Genomic DNA, 14,670 nt, shown 5'->3' on the forward strand with positions numbered 1-14,670 from the left:
GCTTTGTAAAAGAGAGGATAACTGATTAGTGCAGAAATGCCCACTCTTCACCCCCCTCCCCGACATATTCCCTACAGGAATATATATATATATATATATATATATATATATATATATATATATATATATATACTTTTTAGCATGCAGTTAACATGCACCAATTTGGCAGTTACCTCAGGATACCTGAGCACACTCTTAAGTCCATTTCTAGCGCGTCCATAAAATAGGGCTTATTTTCTTTTTGCTGGTACTGCACTAATTTTTCCATTAGCGCACGAGACCTGCAAAAATATTAATGCGGAGGACTTGTCACCTCCTGTTTACCTAATGTGAATGTGCTAGCTGGATAACTTTACCGCATTCATTCACCACCCCACGACACACCCCTCCTGAAAAAATGTAAAAAAAAAAAATACTAAATAGCACGTAATTGGCACATGTTGACAGGCAAATTACCACAAAGCGCTTTAGTGCATTTTACAGTAAACTTTTTTTCCCCACATTAAGCAAATGTTAGCGCTTAACACAGTTTAGTAAAAGGGCTCCACTGTCATGCCAGTGTGGTAATGGTTACCATGCTTATGCACTATCATCATATGATAATGTGGAGGGGCATAATCGAACAGCGCCGGCCATCTATATGGCCGGCGCCGCAAAAGGCGGTCCCAAAACGTATTATCGAAAAAGATGGCCGGCCGTCTTTCGTTTCGATAATATGGTTGGGGCCAGCCGGGTTTGAGATGGCCGGCATCAGTTTTCGCCGATAATGGAAACCGAAGCCGACCATCTCAAACCCGGCGAAATCCAAGGCATTTGGTCGTGGGAGGAGCCAGCATTTGTATTGCACTGGTCCCCCTGACATGCCAGGACACCAAGCGGGCACCCTAGGGGGCACTTCTAAAAATTAAAAAATAAAAATAGCTCCCAGGTGAATAGCTCCCTTACTTTGGGTGCTGAGCCCCCCCAAAGCCCACTCCCCACAACTCTACACCATTACCATAGCCCTTATGGGTGAAGGGGGGCACCTACATGTGGGTACAGTGGGTTTGGGGGGGGGGGGGTTTGGAGGGCTCCCATTTACCACCACAAGTGTAACAGGTAGGGGGGGATGGGCCTGGGTCCACCTGCCTGAAGTGCACTGCACCCACTAAAAACTGCTCCAGGGACCTGCATACTGCTGTCAGGGAGCTGGGTATGACATTTCAGGCTGGCATAGAGGCTGTCAAAAAAGGTTTTGTTTTTTGGGTTTTTTTGGGGGTGGGAGGGGGTTGGTGACCACTGGAGGAGTAAGGGGAGGTGATCCCCGATTCCCTCCGTTGGTCATCTGGTCAATTGGGGCACTTTTTTGAGACTTGGTCCTAAAAAAGATGGACCAAGTGAAGCCGGCGTAATGCTCCTCAGAGCCGGCCTTCTTTTTTCCATTATCAGCTGAAGCCAGCCATGTCTTAACAACGCCCCAGTCCCGCCTCCGTCCTGCCTCCCATACCCTTCCGAAATGCCCCCTTTAACTTTGGCTGGCTCTGTGACGGAAAGCAGTTGGAGCCGGCCAAAATCAGCTTTCCAATATACCGATTTCACCGGCTTCAGGAGATGGCCAGCCATCTCCCGATTTGTGTCGGAAGATGGCCGGCGATCTCCTTTGAAAATAAGCTGGAATAGACACATAACTGCATAGCCCAGTTTAGTAAACATGCCTTGGAGGTATCCTATATATCAAGCTACAGAAGAAAATGCATGTTCAATGTATCTCATCTATAGATTCAGATTCAGGTAACTTTATTGACATGACAATTTTATGTGCACTGTCCAAGTAACATATGTAGAGGTTAAGGTAAGATAAAATAGAAGATAATTTACTAAAGAGTAAAATTAAATTAAGTTAAACTTAAAGTGTACAGATTCTGGTGCTGGTCTATATTGTCCTCGGTAAGATTGCTTGTCTTGCCTGGTGGCAGAATACTACAGACTTTGCCATTATATTTTCTGTTTCTCCTATCTCCCTCAGGATTATACAGAGTTTTTCCTGCTCATTCCTTTATAAACATCCATAAACGTTTGATTTTGAAAAAGCTTTTATACAAGAACACCCGCAATGGGAGAAACACATTCTGTTTGCTTCCAAAAAATCAATATAGGTGAAATTTGAGCCAAGGCTCATGCTATCATTTTTGAATGTGGCTTTGACTTTGTTTAGGTTCACAAAATCAGAAACAACCATGTATAATGCCAATAGGCGTCTCCTAAATTTCTGTAACAAAATAGTGGAAGACTGTATTAAAGTGAACTATTAAGAAACTGCAAAGATGGTGATGTACACGATCTTGTGAGATCACATAGGTTCCTTCTTTAGATGTTCCAGTACACAATATTGCATGATACGTTGTCTCAGCAGTTCATATACTATACAACATATCTGATAAAAAGAATCACAGCCTAAAATCCACTTTTCTCAAGGAAAACTAGTACATCTCTGTACGAAGATCTTTCCATTGGCATTACTTCCACAGAATTTTAGTTCAATTATACTTAATTAATGTTCAGTCTGTCTTTTTTTTTTCAACAGGCGTCACGGTAGATAAACATGGTTTCATCTACTTTGTTGATGGCACCATGATTCGGAAAATTAATGAAAAAGGCATCATCTCAACCCTAATAGGCATGAACGGTCTTACATCAACGCAGCCATTGAGCTGTGATTCTGGAATGGACATCTCCCAGGTAAGGTCCACTGATATTACTTTCTTGTTTGCATATCATAGATTGGTTGTGTTTATTTAAAGAAATTAAGTTAAAAACATTTATTTTTCAGGATTGCATTATTGATAGCAGTAGCGTAGCCAGCGATTAATTTTTGGGTGGGCCTGGAGGTGGACTGGGTGGGCACAGACCTCTTTCCTCTCCACCGCCCACCCGCCGTCACCACCACCACATTTTGTGTCCACCCGCGACCGCCCCGCCCATGACAGCCCCCTGCACTGACCTGAAGCGCGTTCTCCAATCCAGCACCGGCGATCATAGCCAGCCTTCTACCACGTCCAGCGCGTGTCGTCGGAGCTTCTTCTCAGGCGCATCTCGCCTACTCTGCAACTTCCTGCTGGACGTGGTAGAAGGCTGGCTATGATCGCCGGTGCTGGATTGGAGGGAGAATGCGCTTCAGGTCAGTGCAGGGGGCTGTCGCGGGCGGGGCGGGCCTGTAGCAAAAGTGGGTGGGCCTGGGCCCATCCAGGCCCACCCGTGGCTACGCCCCTGATTGATAGAGGAAGTTACTAAGCTGTGGTAAAAAATCACATTGTACTGCAGCTTAATTTGTTGCAGTTAATATTGCAGGTTAGTAAATTCCATGGTAAATGAATAATTCAGCTTACGTTAGACTTTGCATGCTGTGCTATTCATGTAAAAATAATCCTAGTTTTCAGCTGGCATTATTTTTCCTTCCCGGGAGCATTGTGCTGCTAACGTGTAGTCCGGGGCTCTTAGGGGCCATCTTAAAGGGGTCATAGGTATTGTATTTCCTTTGCCCCCTCCTCAATCAGAGGCCCCCACAAAATAGAGTCTCCACCCCTGAAATAAACTCCCTTGGACCTCTTCCCTCCAGAAAAGATCACCCTCCCCCTACAAGGCATCCCCTGGACACCCTTTCCTGCCAGAAAACATGCCACCCCCTGAAGACCTCCCCAGACATATTGCCGCATTTTCTGGTGTCTAGCAGTGGGGGTGGAGGCAGGAGCAATCCAGAGGCGTAGCTAGGGGGGGGGGGTACAAGGGGAACAGCTGCTCTCCCAAACAGATTTCTTATAAAAATGGTACCTATCCTATCCTGCTGCTGGACCTACTCCCCTCATAGGTCTCTCTTTCCCCTCCTTTCCAAGTCATCCTTTTACATGATTTCTCAAGTATGTCGGCAGGCGGCAGCGGTATCAGCTCTAAAAACAAAGTGAAAGCACGCAGGACCATTTTCCTGCATGCTCACTGCTGCTGCTCTTCTGGTCATGCCTCCTCCGATACAGGAAGTTTACGTCAGAGGGGGAGTGACCGGCAAAGCAGCAACAGCATAGTACATGCAGGAGAATGGTCCCACATGCTTTCACTCTGTTTTTAGAGCTGATAGCGCTGCCGCCTGCCAACAAACTTGAGAAATGATTTAAGAGGATGATCAGGAGAGGGGGGAAGAGAGAAAAGAGGTGATGCTGGATGAGGGGGGAAGGATAAGAGAGGTTGAGAGAGGAGGTGATGCCAGATGGGGAAAGAGAGATCATGAGAAAGAGATGAGGTCATGCTTGATTGGAGGGAGAAAGCGAGAGAGACAGTGAAGCCGAATGAGGGGGGAGGAGAGACAGAGACAACATGATGATGGATGGGTTAGCATAGAGAAAGAGGAAGACGGGGTAATGATGGATGGGGAGAAGAAAGATACAGTGATGCTGGATGGGGGAGAGATATAGAGTGATGCTGGATGGGGGAAAGAGAGACAGGATGATGCTGGATGCAGAGGAGAGAGAAGGGCTGGTGCTGGATGAGGTGGAAGAATGAGAGATGCTGGATGGGGGGAAGAGAGACAGGGCAGTGCTAGGTAAGAAGAGAGATAGATGGGGTGATGCTGGATTGGGGTGAAAAAGATAAACAGGGTGAATCTGGATGGGGGAGGAGAGACATAGAGAGAGATGGGGTAATACTGGATAGGGAAGAGAGAGACAGGTGGATTGGAAGAGACATAGATGGGGGTGATGCTGGATTAGGTGGAGGAAGAGAGACAGAACAGATTGATACTGCATGGGAGGAAGAGACAGAGACAGCATGATGCTGGATGGGGAGAAAGAGCTAGAGAAATGGAGTAATACTGGATGGGGAGAAGAGAGGGAGATGGGGCAATGCTGGATAGGGGAAGAGAGAGAAAGAAATGGGATGATGCTGGTTGTCAGGGGGAGAGAGAGATAGCAACAGAGTGGAAATGCTGCTTGACAGTCAGATAGGGAGAAAGTTAATGAAATAATGGGGAATAAAAAAGGGAGGGGGATAATGGGCCTGGGTGAGGGAAAAGATGAAAAGATACAGGTAGATTTGATGAAAAAAAATTGATCTTGAAGACTAGATAGTAAGAATGAATGAAATTAAACAGACAGAGGAACAGAGGAAAGCTGAAAGATGAGTGTCAGAAATAGATGTAGTGGATGAAGTGAAGAAGACAGAGAGAGAAAAGAGAAATGGAAAGAAAACCCTGGCAAGAGTGTTAAGAGAAGACAGAAGAAAGCAGAAACCAGAGACTAGGACCAACAGGTAGAAAAATAATTTTATTTTTAATTCAGGATAAAGTAGTGTGGTAACCATATCGGTCTACTCTAAAGGTTAATAAAAATAAAACAAAAAATGGAAAATTAGGTGATACTTTTTATTGTAACAGCTTAATATAATTTTTTACCAGCTTTCAGAGGCCAAAACTATCTTCCTCAGGCCATGAAAGCAGCATACTATCTGACCTGAGGAAAGAGGTTTTGGTCTTTGAAACCTAATCAAAAAGTGTATTAAGTTAGTCCAGTAAAAAGATATCACCTTATTTTCTGTTTTTGCTTCATTTGTATTTGTTAATTTCTAATGTAGTGATTCAAGTATGTCAGTTTTTGAAATTTGCAGCTACTGTCTTTGTTTTGCACAGTACAGGGGGACATGCCTCATTGCTTCTACTTCTCTGGTATTGCAATGTTTGCAGAGTCTGACTTCTTGAGGGTTCAGATTCATTTTTGCCTACATATTTCTATTTTTAGGTTATGCTTACTTTTTCTGTTTTTAGTGAGGGTCTGTGTGTTCTGTGTGTGTGAAAGAGGCCAAGTATTCTGTTAAGTACTGAATTTCTATGTAGGATCAATCTGTACTAATACAGCTTGTTTAGTTTTTCCAATAGGTGTATTGATGTTCTGATGCTCACTACAATATTTATGGTGCTGCCTTTTCCTAGGTAGGCCCTTATTGTGTGGTTCCTGGAAGTTAGTGATATTATGGTATGTTAGAGTTGCTCTATAGATCCTGAGTGACTTTTGTAGTGTTTTGTATTACTTCACAGTATACCTGGTATTGGATTTTGAATTCATATTGTACCTCATAGTAGTAGCTTAAGGTGACTTACATTCAGGTATAACAGGTGCTTTTCTGGTCCTGGAGGCTGACTTCCCTGTTTACTAAGCCGCACTAGTGGCTGCCTTGCGGCAATGCCAACACAGCCCATTCAAAGTGAATGGGCTGTTTCAGCATTAGCGCACCACCAGCCGCTAGCGCAGCTTAGTAAACGGGGGGGGGGGGGGGTAAGTTTGCACCAGAGGTAATAGAGAGTTAAGTGACTTGCCCAAGCTCTCAAGGAGCAGTAGTAGGATTTGAATGTTGGCTTCCCTGGTTCTCAGCTCACTTCTCTAACCATTAGATACAGTTAATGGTTAGAGAAGTGGAGTGGCCTAGTGGTTAGAGCACCGGTCTTGCAATCCAGAGGTGACTAGTTCAAATCCCACTGCTGCTCCTTGTGATCTTGGACAAGTCACTTAAAACCCTCCATTGCCTCAGATACAAACTTAGATTGTGAGCCCTCCTGGGACCGAGAAATATCCAGAGTACCTGAATGTAACTCACCTTGAGCTACTACTGAAAAAGGTGTGAGGAAAATCTAAATACATAAGTACCGCCATATTGGGAAAAGACCAACGGTCCATCAAGCCCAGCATCCTGTCTCTGACAGCAGCCAATCCAGGCTTCAAGAACCCTGCAATCCCCCCCCCCCCCCCCCCCCCCCAAAAAAAAATTTTTTTTTAAAAATAATGTTCAATGGACTTTTCCCTCAGGAATCTGTCCAAACCCCCTTTAAATTCTGTAAGGCCAGCTGTTGTCACTACATTCTCCGGCAACGAGTTCCAGAGTCTAACTACATGCTGAGTAAAGAAAAACTTTCTCCTGTTTGTTTTAAATGTACCATATTCTAGCTTCATCTTGTATCCCCTGGTTTTGTTGTTGTTTGAAAGTGTAAACAACAGATAATATCTATTCTAAATGTGTTTGTTACTCTACAGTAAAATAAAGACTAGTAGATCTAAAGCCCAGTGGCCATTTGGCAATTTACCAAAAAATTTGATATGCAAATCATTTTATGGTTGCCAGTAACCACAGGATTTCTGTTAAAGTGGCCAACAGGAAGATGCTGGACTAGGGAGCTAACTGACTGGAAGCCAAGTGTTAAAGTACCTGCATATATTTCCAGAATACTTCAAATACTATTCTGTTTAATAATTTTTATTATTGCGGTACATTATTTGGATGTTTTCCGCACACAATTCCCTGGAGTGTATTCAGTGTGCATAATACCATCAGCAGTAGAGATACTAGTGAGAAATTGCTGGTGCAGTTGTACCAGAGACACAGTGAAGGGGTCTTTCACTGCTGTGTTCAGAAGTGTTCCTTTACTGCTGACATGGGTGCTGCCCCAACTGTAAGGATTTTAGCTAGCCCTGCCCCAACCCCACCCTAGGCCCACTCCATCCCACCTTAGCCTCCCCAAACAGCTGAGTCATTGTCTTATAAGGATTTTAACCCTCCCCTCTCTCCCGGTCCTTCAGCCTCACACTGGCACTTATTTTACAAAAATCTGCTCCCCCTGATGTCAAAACCTGACTATGCCTCCGGAGCAATCCCAAATTACACCTCCCCCGAGACTTCAGGAATCAGAATTGCTTTGAGGTCAACTCGCTAAATAAGGGCATAGGCTATTGCTGGTATTACCATGAGACCTTCAATAGTAGTCAACTGGTACCATGCTGAATTCTGCAGCGTAGTGGGCAGGACTGGATGGGGATTGCTCCCGTCCCCCACCAGTAGATATGAGGGAATCAGGGATCGTGGCAGTAGGTCCTGGGGGTATCATGGGAGGTGGGGTCTTTTCTTGGGAATAGGGGCATCTGGAGATATTTTCATGGGGGTGTGGGATCTTCCATGGGGAAGGAGGTCCAGGATGCGTCTTTAGAGGGATATAGAGTATTTGCAGAGGGAAGTGTCCAGGGGGTGTCCTCAAGGATGGGGAGCCTTTGCTGGTGGAACTAAGAGATTGGCAGAGGAAGTAGAATATTTTTTAGCCCATATGAAAAGAGGCTGGTTGGGAGCATCAGACCACATGTTAGCTGGAAAAATAACACCAGCTCAAAGATGGCATTATTTTTCCGTGAATAGCACAGTTTGTGAAGTTTCATGCAAGCTGTATTACTTGATTTGCATACTGATGAGGTACCATTCATTGCGTTATTACGTAGCATACGTTGCAGTAAACTTAGGCACGATTTTGCCATTTAACATGTGTTGTGTCACGTGCACGAGGACCTTGGCACACTGTCAGGCTTCTTCCCCGGGAGCACTGGTTTCGTGAGTCCTTGGACCACTACCGTGGAGCGGCAGTGGCAGGCAAGATCACCTACAAGGTAGAGATAAGACAAGACTGGACCGGAACTCCGGACTGGAGTTCTACACTGGAACACTCGGAACTGGAACGCACCGGACAGGTGCGCACTGGAGTGGGGCCCGCCGGACTGGACACACTGGAGTGGCCCCACTGGACAGGAACATACAGGAGTGAAACCCGCTGGACTGGAACACACTGGAGCGGAACTGGAACACCCTGGACCTAGGCTTCACCTACACTTGACTGCCTTCCCCCTCGGGTTGAGCCCTCAGGTTCTGGCAGCCGGTAGGACTTACAGGAACAGCAGGAATGAAGATCCAGGAGTGCCCCCCGGCACCTAGGAGAAGGCAAGGCAGACAAGCAGGAACTGTCCGGGTTCTGGCAGTCAGCAGGAATCAACACAATGACTAGTAGACTGTACCCAGGCTAATAGGAACGCTATACCCAGGCAACCAGTCATACACAGGAACATACACAGAGCAAACTCAGGAGACTTAGAAAAGCTATACACCAGCTAACAACAAAGCTGTGCCCAAGCTAACAAGTCATACACAGGAAACAAACACAGAGAACTAGCAGAGCTAGACACAGAAGGGTAGGAAACCCATAGAGCAATAAACACAGAAGGGCTGAAAACCCACAGAAGGGTAGGAGACCCACAGAGCAATAAACACAGAAGGGCTGAAACCCTACAGAGCCATAAACACAGAAGGGCTGGAAACCCACAAGCGATAAACACAGAAGGGCTGAAAACCCACAGAAGGGTAGGAGACCCACAGAGCAATAAACACAGAAGGGCTGAAACCCTACAGAGCTATAAACACAGAAGGGCTGGAAACCCACAAGCGATAAACACAGAAGGGCTGAAAACCCACAGAGCTATAAACACAGAAGGGCTGGAAACCCACAAGCGATAAACACAGAAGGGCTGAAAACCCACAGAAGGGTAGGAGACCCACAGAGCAAATAACACAGAAGGGCTGGAAGCCCACAGAACAATAAACACAGAAGGGCAGAAAACCCACAGAGCAAAAGACAAGGAAAGCAAACGGTGCTAACAGCACACTAACCTCGGGACCTAAGGCACTGCGGAGGAAATGGCAATGCAAAGGCCAGGACTGTAGTTTCCAAGTCACTAATAAAGCCCCTCAACACCAGAGCCACAGGTGCAGCAATCACCTTGCAACCAAACAGAGGCTTGACACTCAGAGCAGGCATCCCATAGAAAGTAACAGCGGGAGCCATCTTGGATACTGGCAGAGACGAAGAGGCGGCAGCCATCTTGGAAGAGGCAAAGCCCACACAGGTGAGATTCAGTAGGGCAATCAGCACACAGAGCCAGAGAGAAACTAAGACAGAGACAGACACAGAGACAAGCAGAAGCCAGCACAGCCACTGACTCCCAGAAACAGGGTGAGTATGAGGGTGGTCACGGCCACAGATGTGACAGTACCCCCTCCTCAAGACCCCCCTCTCGGTCTCCCTGAGGAGGTCAGGTGTCCAGGGGTAACTGTGGTGAAACCTTCTGATCGGTTTCAACCCCCAGACATGGATCACTGGACTGGAAGTCACAAAGAAGTTCAAAACTGGCAGACAGGAGCGGAACTTGTCAACAGGAGGCTCCTTCCAATCACCGCTGGGCCAACTCAGGAACTTGGATGCATCAAGAGGAACCATGTTCAAAAGGGACCCTTCTCTGAGGGAACACAGACTGAACTCAGGAAGCAAACCGGGACTGGGACCCGGACTAGAGTCAAGAAGCAAACCGGAACTGGGACCCAGGCGGGCGTCAGAAGCTTGACTGGAACTGGAACTCAGAGCAGGCTCAGCATCTTGGCTGGAAGTGGAACTAGGAACGGACTCAGCATCTTGGCTGGAACTGGAGCTCGGAGCAGGGTCAGCATCTTGGCCGGAACTGGAACTCGGAGCAGGCTCAGCATCGTGGCTGGAACTGGAACTCGGAGCAGGCTCAGCATCTTGGCTGGAACTGGAACTCGGAGCAGGTGCAGCATCTTGGCTGGAACTTGGAAGAGATTCAGCTGCAAGGCTGGATGCCCCCCTCTGGCCGGACTGGGACGTCTCTCTAACATTAGCTTCAGGCGGCGTCTGCCGAGCAGGGTTCAAGAGGAGACGGCCCTGGTATCCCCAGAGCATGCTAGCAGGCTGAAATGCAGAAAATGGGTTTCTCCGGGCCCCAAGCCGTTGAACACACCTTCTCTCAGCTATTGCTTCGGAGGTCTTCTCCCAGGCTGAATCAAAACAAGGTCTCTCATAGTCCTCTTGGAACGTCATCTCATCCTCAAGAGCAGACTCAATATCTTGGCTGACCTCTGCACTCGGTGCAGATTCAGCATCTTGACTGGAACTACAACTCGATCCAGACTCAGCATCTTGGCTGGCACTGGAACTTGGAACAGAAGTTGAACCGGGACTGGGACCCGGACTGGAATCAGAGTCTTGACTGGCAGGGCCCCTCAAACTGGACTCAGGAGCTTGGCTGGGAGCGCCCCGCGAACTGGACTTTAACTGAGGCTCGGTCTGAAGCACCACTCGAACTGGCCTTAGGAGCTTGATAGGAGGTGCCCTCTGGACTGGAAGCGGAGGTGCCACCTGAACCACCCTGTGGACTGGCATCGGAGGCTTGGTTAGAAGCCCCCCTCGAACTGGACTCAGTGGCTTGACTGGACGGGTCACTTGAACAAGAACCGGAGACTGGACCCGAAGCGCCACTTGCACAGGAATCTGAGGCTCCATCGAAGGCTTCCCTCGGACTAGACTCGGAGACTTCAAAGGGCGTGCCACTTGAACGAGGACTGGAGGCTCGACCTGGAGCGCCACTTGCATAGGAATCTGAGGCTCCATCGAAAGCCTCCCTCGGACTGGCCTCGGAGCCTTAAGTGGCATCGTTACTTGGACTTGAATTGGAGGTTCAGTATGAAGCATCCCCTGGACTGGACTCAGGCTCTTAAGCGGCCGCGCTACTTGAACTGGGGTCAGGGGCTTGGTAGGAAGTACCCCTCGGACCGGCTTAGGAGCTTGGCTGGACTTGACATCCCGAACCGGAGCTGAACTGCGAGGGGCACCCCGATTGTTCTGTACCACCCGCTGGGAAGCCCCAAGCATGGGCCTTCCACAGCGTATTCGTTCAGCCTCCGCTTCTGGAGTATCCCGCAGGGCTCGCTCCTCGAGGAGTCTGTAGCGGTATTCATAAAGCTGAGTCAACGGATCAATATCCGAAACTGGGCTATGACGGACCCTACACCTCTGGAGACGCTTTCGCTCAGCTGCCGCCTCCAAAGTATCTCTCAGGGTTGGATCAGACAAAAGTTTCTTCCGGTAGTCGCGGAGGGTCAAAAAACGATTCACAGAAAAAATTGGGTTGATATAGGGATCGGACCACAAATTAAGGACTACCTCCGGATGGTTCGTGAGGAACTCGGACATGGACGGTAGTCCCCGCTGGGCGGATGACCTTGCCGGACTCATGGCCTTTGCATTCTGTCACGTGCACGAGGACCTTGGCACACTGTCAGGCTTCTTCCCCGGGAGCACTGGTTTCGTGAGTCCTTGGACCACTACCGTGGAGCGGCAGTGGCAGGCAAGATCACCTACAAGGTAGAGATAAGACAAGACTGGACCGGAACTCCGGACTGGAGTTCTACACTGGAACACTCGGAACTGGAACGCACCGGACAGGTGCGCACTGGAGTGGGGCCCGCCGGACTGGACACACTGGAGTGGCCCCACTGGACAGGAACATACAGGAGTGAAACCCGCTGGACTGGAACACACTGGAGCGGAACTGGAACACCCTGGACCTAGGCTTCACCTACACTTGACTGCCTTCCCCCTCGGGTTGAGCCCTCAGGTTCTGGCAGCCGGTAGGACTTACAGGAACAGCAGGAATGAAGATCCAGGAGTGCCCCCCGGCACCTAGGAGAAGGCAAGGCAGACAAGCAGGAACTGTCCGGGTTCTGGCAGTCAGCAGGAATCAACACAATGACTAGTAGACTGTACCCAGGCTAATAGGAACGCTATACCCAGGCAACCAGTCATACACAGGAACATACACAGAGCAAACTCAGGAGACTTAGAAAAGCTATACACCAGCTAACAACAAAGCTGTGCCCAAGCTAACAAGTCATACACAGGAAACAAACACAGAGAACTAGCAGAGCTAGACACAGAAGGGTAGGAAACCCATAGAGCAATAAACACAGAAGGGCTGAAAACCCACAGAAGGGTAGGAGACCCACAGAGCAATAAACACAGAAGGGCTGAAACCCTACAGAGCCATAAACACAGAAGGGATGGAAACCCACAAGCGATAAACACAGAAGGGCTGAAAACCCACAGAAGGGTAGGAGACCCACAGAGCAATAAACACAGAAGGGCTGAAACCCTACAGAGCTATAAACACAGAAGGGCTGGAAACCCACAAGCGATAAACACAGAAGGGCTGAAAACCCACAGAGCTATAAACACAGAAGGGCTGGAAACCCACAAGCGATAAACACAGAAGGGCTGAAAACCCACAGAAGGGTAGGAGACCCACAGAGCAAATAACACAGAAGGGCTGGAAGCCCACAGAACAATAAACACAGAAGGGCAGAAAACCCACAGAGCAAAAGACAAGGAAAGCAAACGGTGCTAACAGCACACTAACCTCGGGACCTAAGGCACTGCGGAGGAAATGGCAATGCAAAGGCCAGGACTGTAGTTTCCAAGTCACTAATAAAGCCCCTCAACACCAGAGCCACAGGTGCAGCAATCACCTTGCAACCAAACAGAGGCTTGACACTCAGAGCAGGCATCCCATAGAAAGTAACAGCGGGAGCCATCTTGGATACTGGCAGAGACGAAGAGGCGGCAGCCATCTTGGAAGAGGCAAAGCCCACACAGGTGAGATTCAGTAGGGCAATCAGCACACAGAGCTAGGGTTACCATTTTGTGTCCTCTGAAAAAGAGGACACATGTCACGCCCCCCTACCCCGCCCCCGCCCCGCCTCATGCCCGCCCCTGCCACGCCCCCTTCAGGTCCGGGTTCCGCCCCTATTCCCCCCCCCCCCGTCACATAGTCCCCTCCCCCCCCATCACATACCCCCCCCCTCACTTACTGTCTAGCCCTGGTGGTCTAGTAGCGTCTTCTCTTCGGGGCAGGAAAGAGCCCCCTCTTTCCTGCCCGGAGCGCTGCCTGCCCTTGCCTGCTGCATCCTCCTCGGTATGGCTGGGGATTCAAAATGGCCACCGAGAGTTGAAGCGGCCCTCGCGAGAGTTCAACTCTCGGCGGCCATTTTGAATCCCCAGCCAGACCGAGAAGGATGATAGACAGGGGAGGCAGCGCTCCGGGCAAGAAAGAGGGGGCTCTTTCCTGCCCCGAAGACGTCACTAGACCACCAGGGAACATGGTAAGGAAGGGGAGGGGAGGGGACGGGAGACCACGCGCCGATCGCCCGCCCACACGCCCACCGCACGCACGCGCCTGCCCGCACCCGCGCCCACGTTTGTCCAGAAATCCGGACAAACGTGGGCGGGGGCAAAATCCGCCGGACGCCCCGGACATGCCCTCAAAAAGAGGACATGTCCGGGGAAATCCGGACGTATGGTAACCCTACACAGAGCCAGAGAGAAACTAAGACAGAGACAGACACAGAGACAAGCAGAAGCCAGCACAGCCACTGACTCCCAGAAACAGGGTGAGTATGAGGGTGGTCACGGCCACAGATGTGACATGTTGTTCCTTTAACACACATTAGTAATTCCCCCCCCCCCCCTCCCATGAATGGACAATATTGTCACTGCAACAAATTCCTGTTTGGAAACAATGGGGTTGATATTCAAAGTGATTTAAAGAGCCAGGAGAGGTTCCTGGCCATTTGTCTGGGGCTAACCAGGTATATTCAGCCGCACTTGACGGTGCCGCTAAGTACGTCTGGTTAGTGCCTAAGCCAAAACAGACTATTTTCTGGATGGTCCAGGGGTGGAGTCAGTACTTACATGGTTAGATGACGATATGCAGCACTTATCTGCGTAAGGTAACCACATAAGTAAGACTGCATAAAACTCAATCCTTTCTTAACCTAATCTTTGCAAAGCCGTCCACATATCCCCATTTTGTTGCAGCCAAATAATAATGGATGAATTTCCTCAACACTGGGAAGAGTTAGCTTATAGAAACTGCATGAAATCAAAGCTACTCAAAATTAATTCACTGGCAGTAAATAATTTCAAGGTCAGATGAAAGTGGC

The 14,670-nt window shown here is 48.7% G+C and overlaps 1 protein-coding gene across 1 annotated transcript in view; it reads left to right on the forward strand.

Annotated features, from left to right (window-relative positions):
* The window catches only part of TENM1 (teneurin transmembrane protein 1), a 696,753-nt gene that overhangs the window by 530,736 nt on the left and 151,347 nt on the right, over nt 1–14,670 (forward strand). Inside the window, exon 21 of the mRNA XM_030210273.1 lies at nt 2,564–2,718. Within this exon, the coding sequence (XP_030066133.1) occupies nt 2,564–2,718 (155 nt within the window). The remainder of the gene's footprint in view (nt 1–2,563; nt 2,719–14,670) is intronic.

The sequence above is a fragment of the Microcaecilia unicolor genome, chromosome 7 (assembly GCF_901765095.1).
Source record: "Microcaecilia unicolor chromosome 7, aMicUni1.1, whole genome shotgun sequence".
NCBI lineage: Eukaryota > Metazoa > Chordata > Amphibia > Gymnophiona > Siphonopidae > Microcaecilia > Microcaecilia unicolor.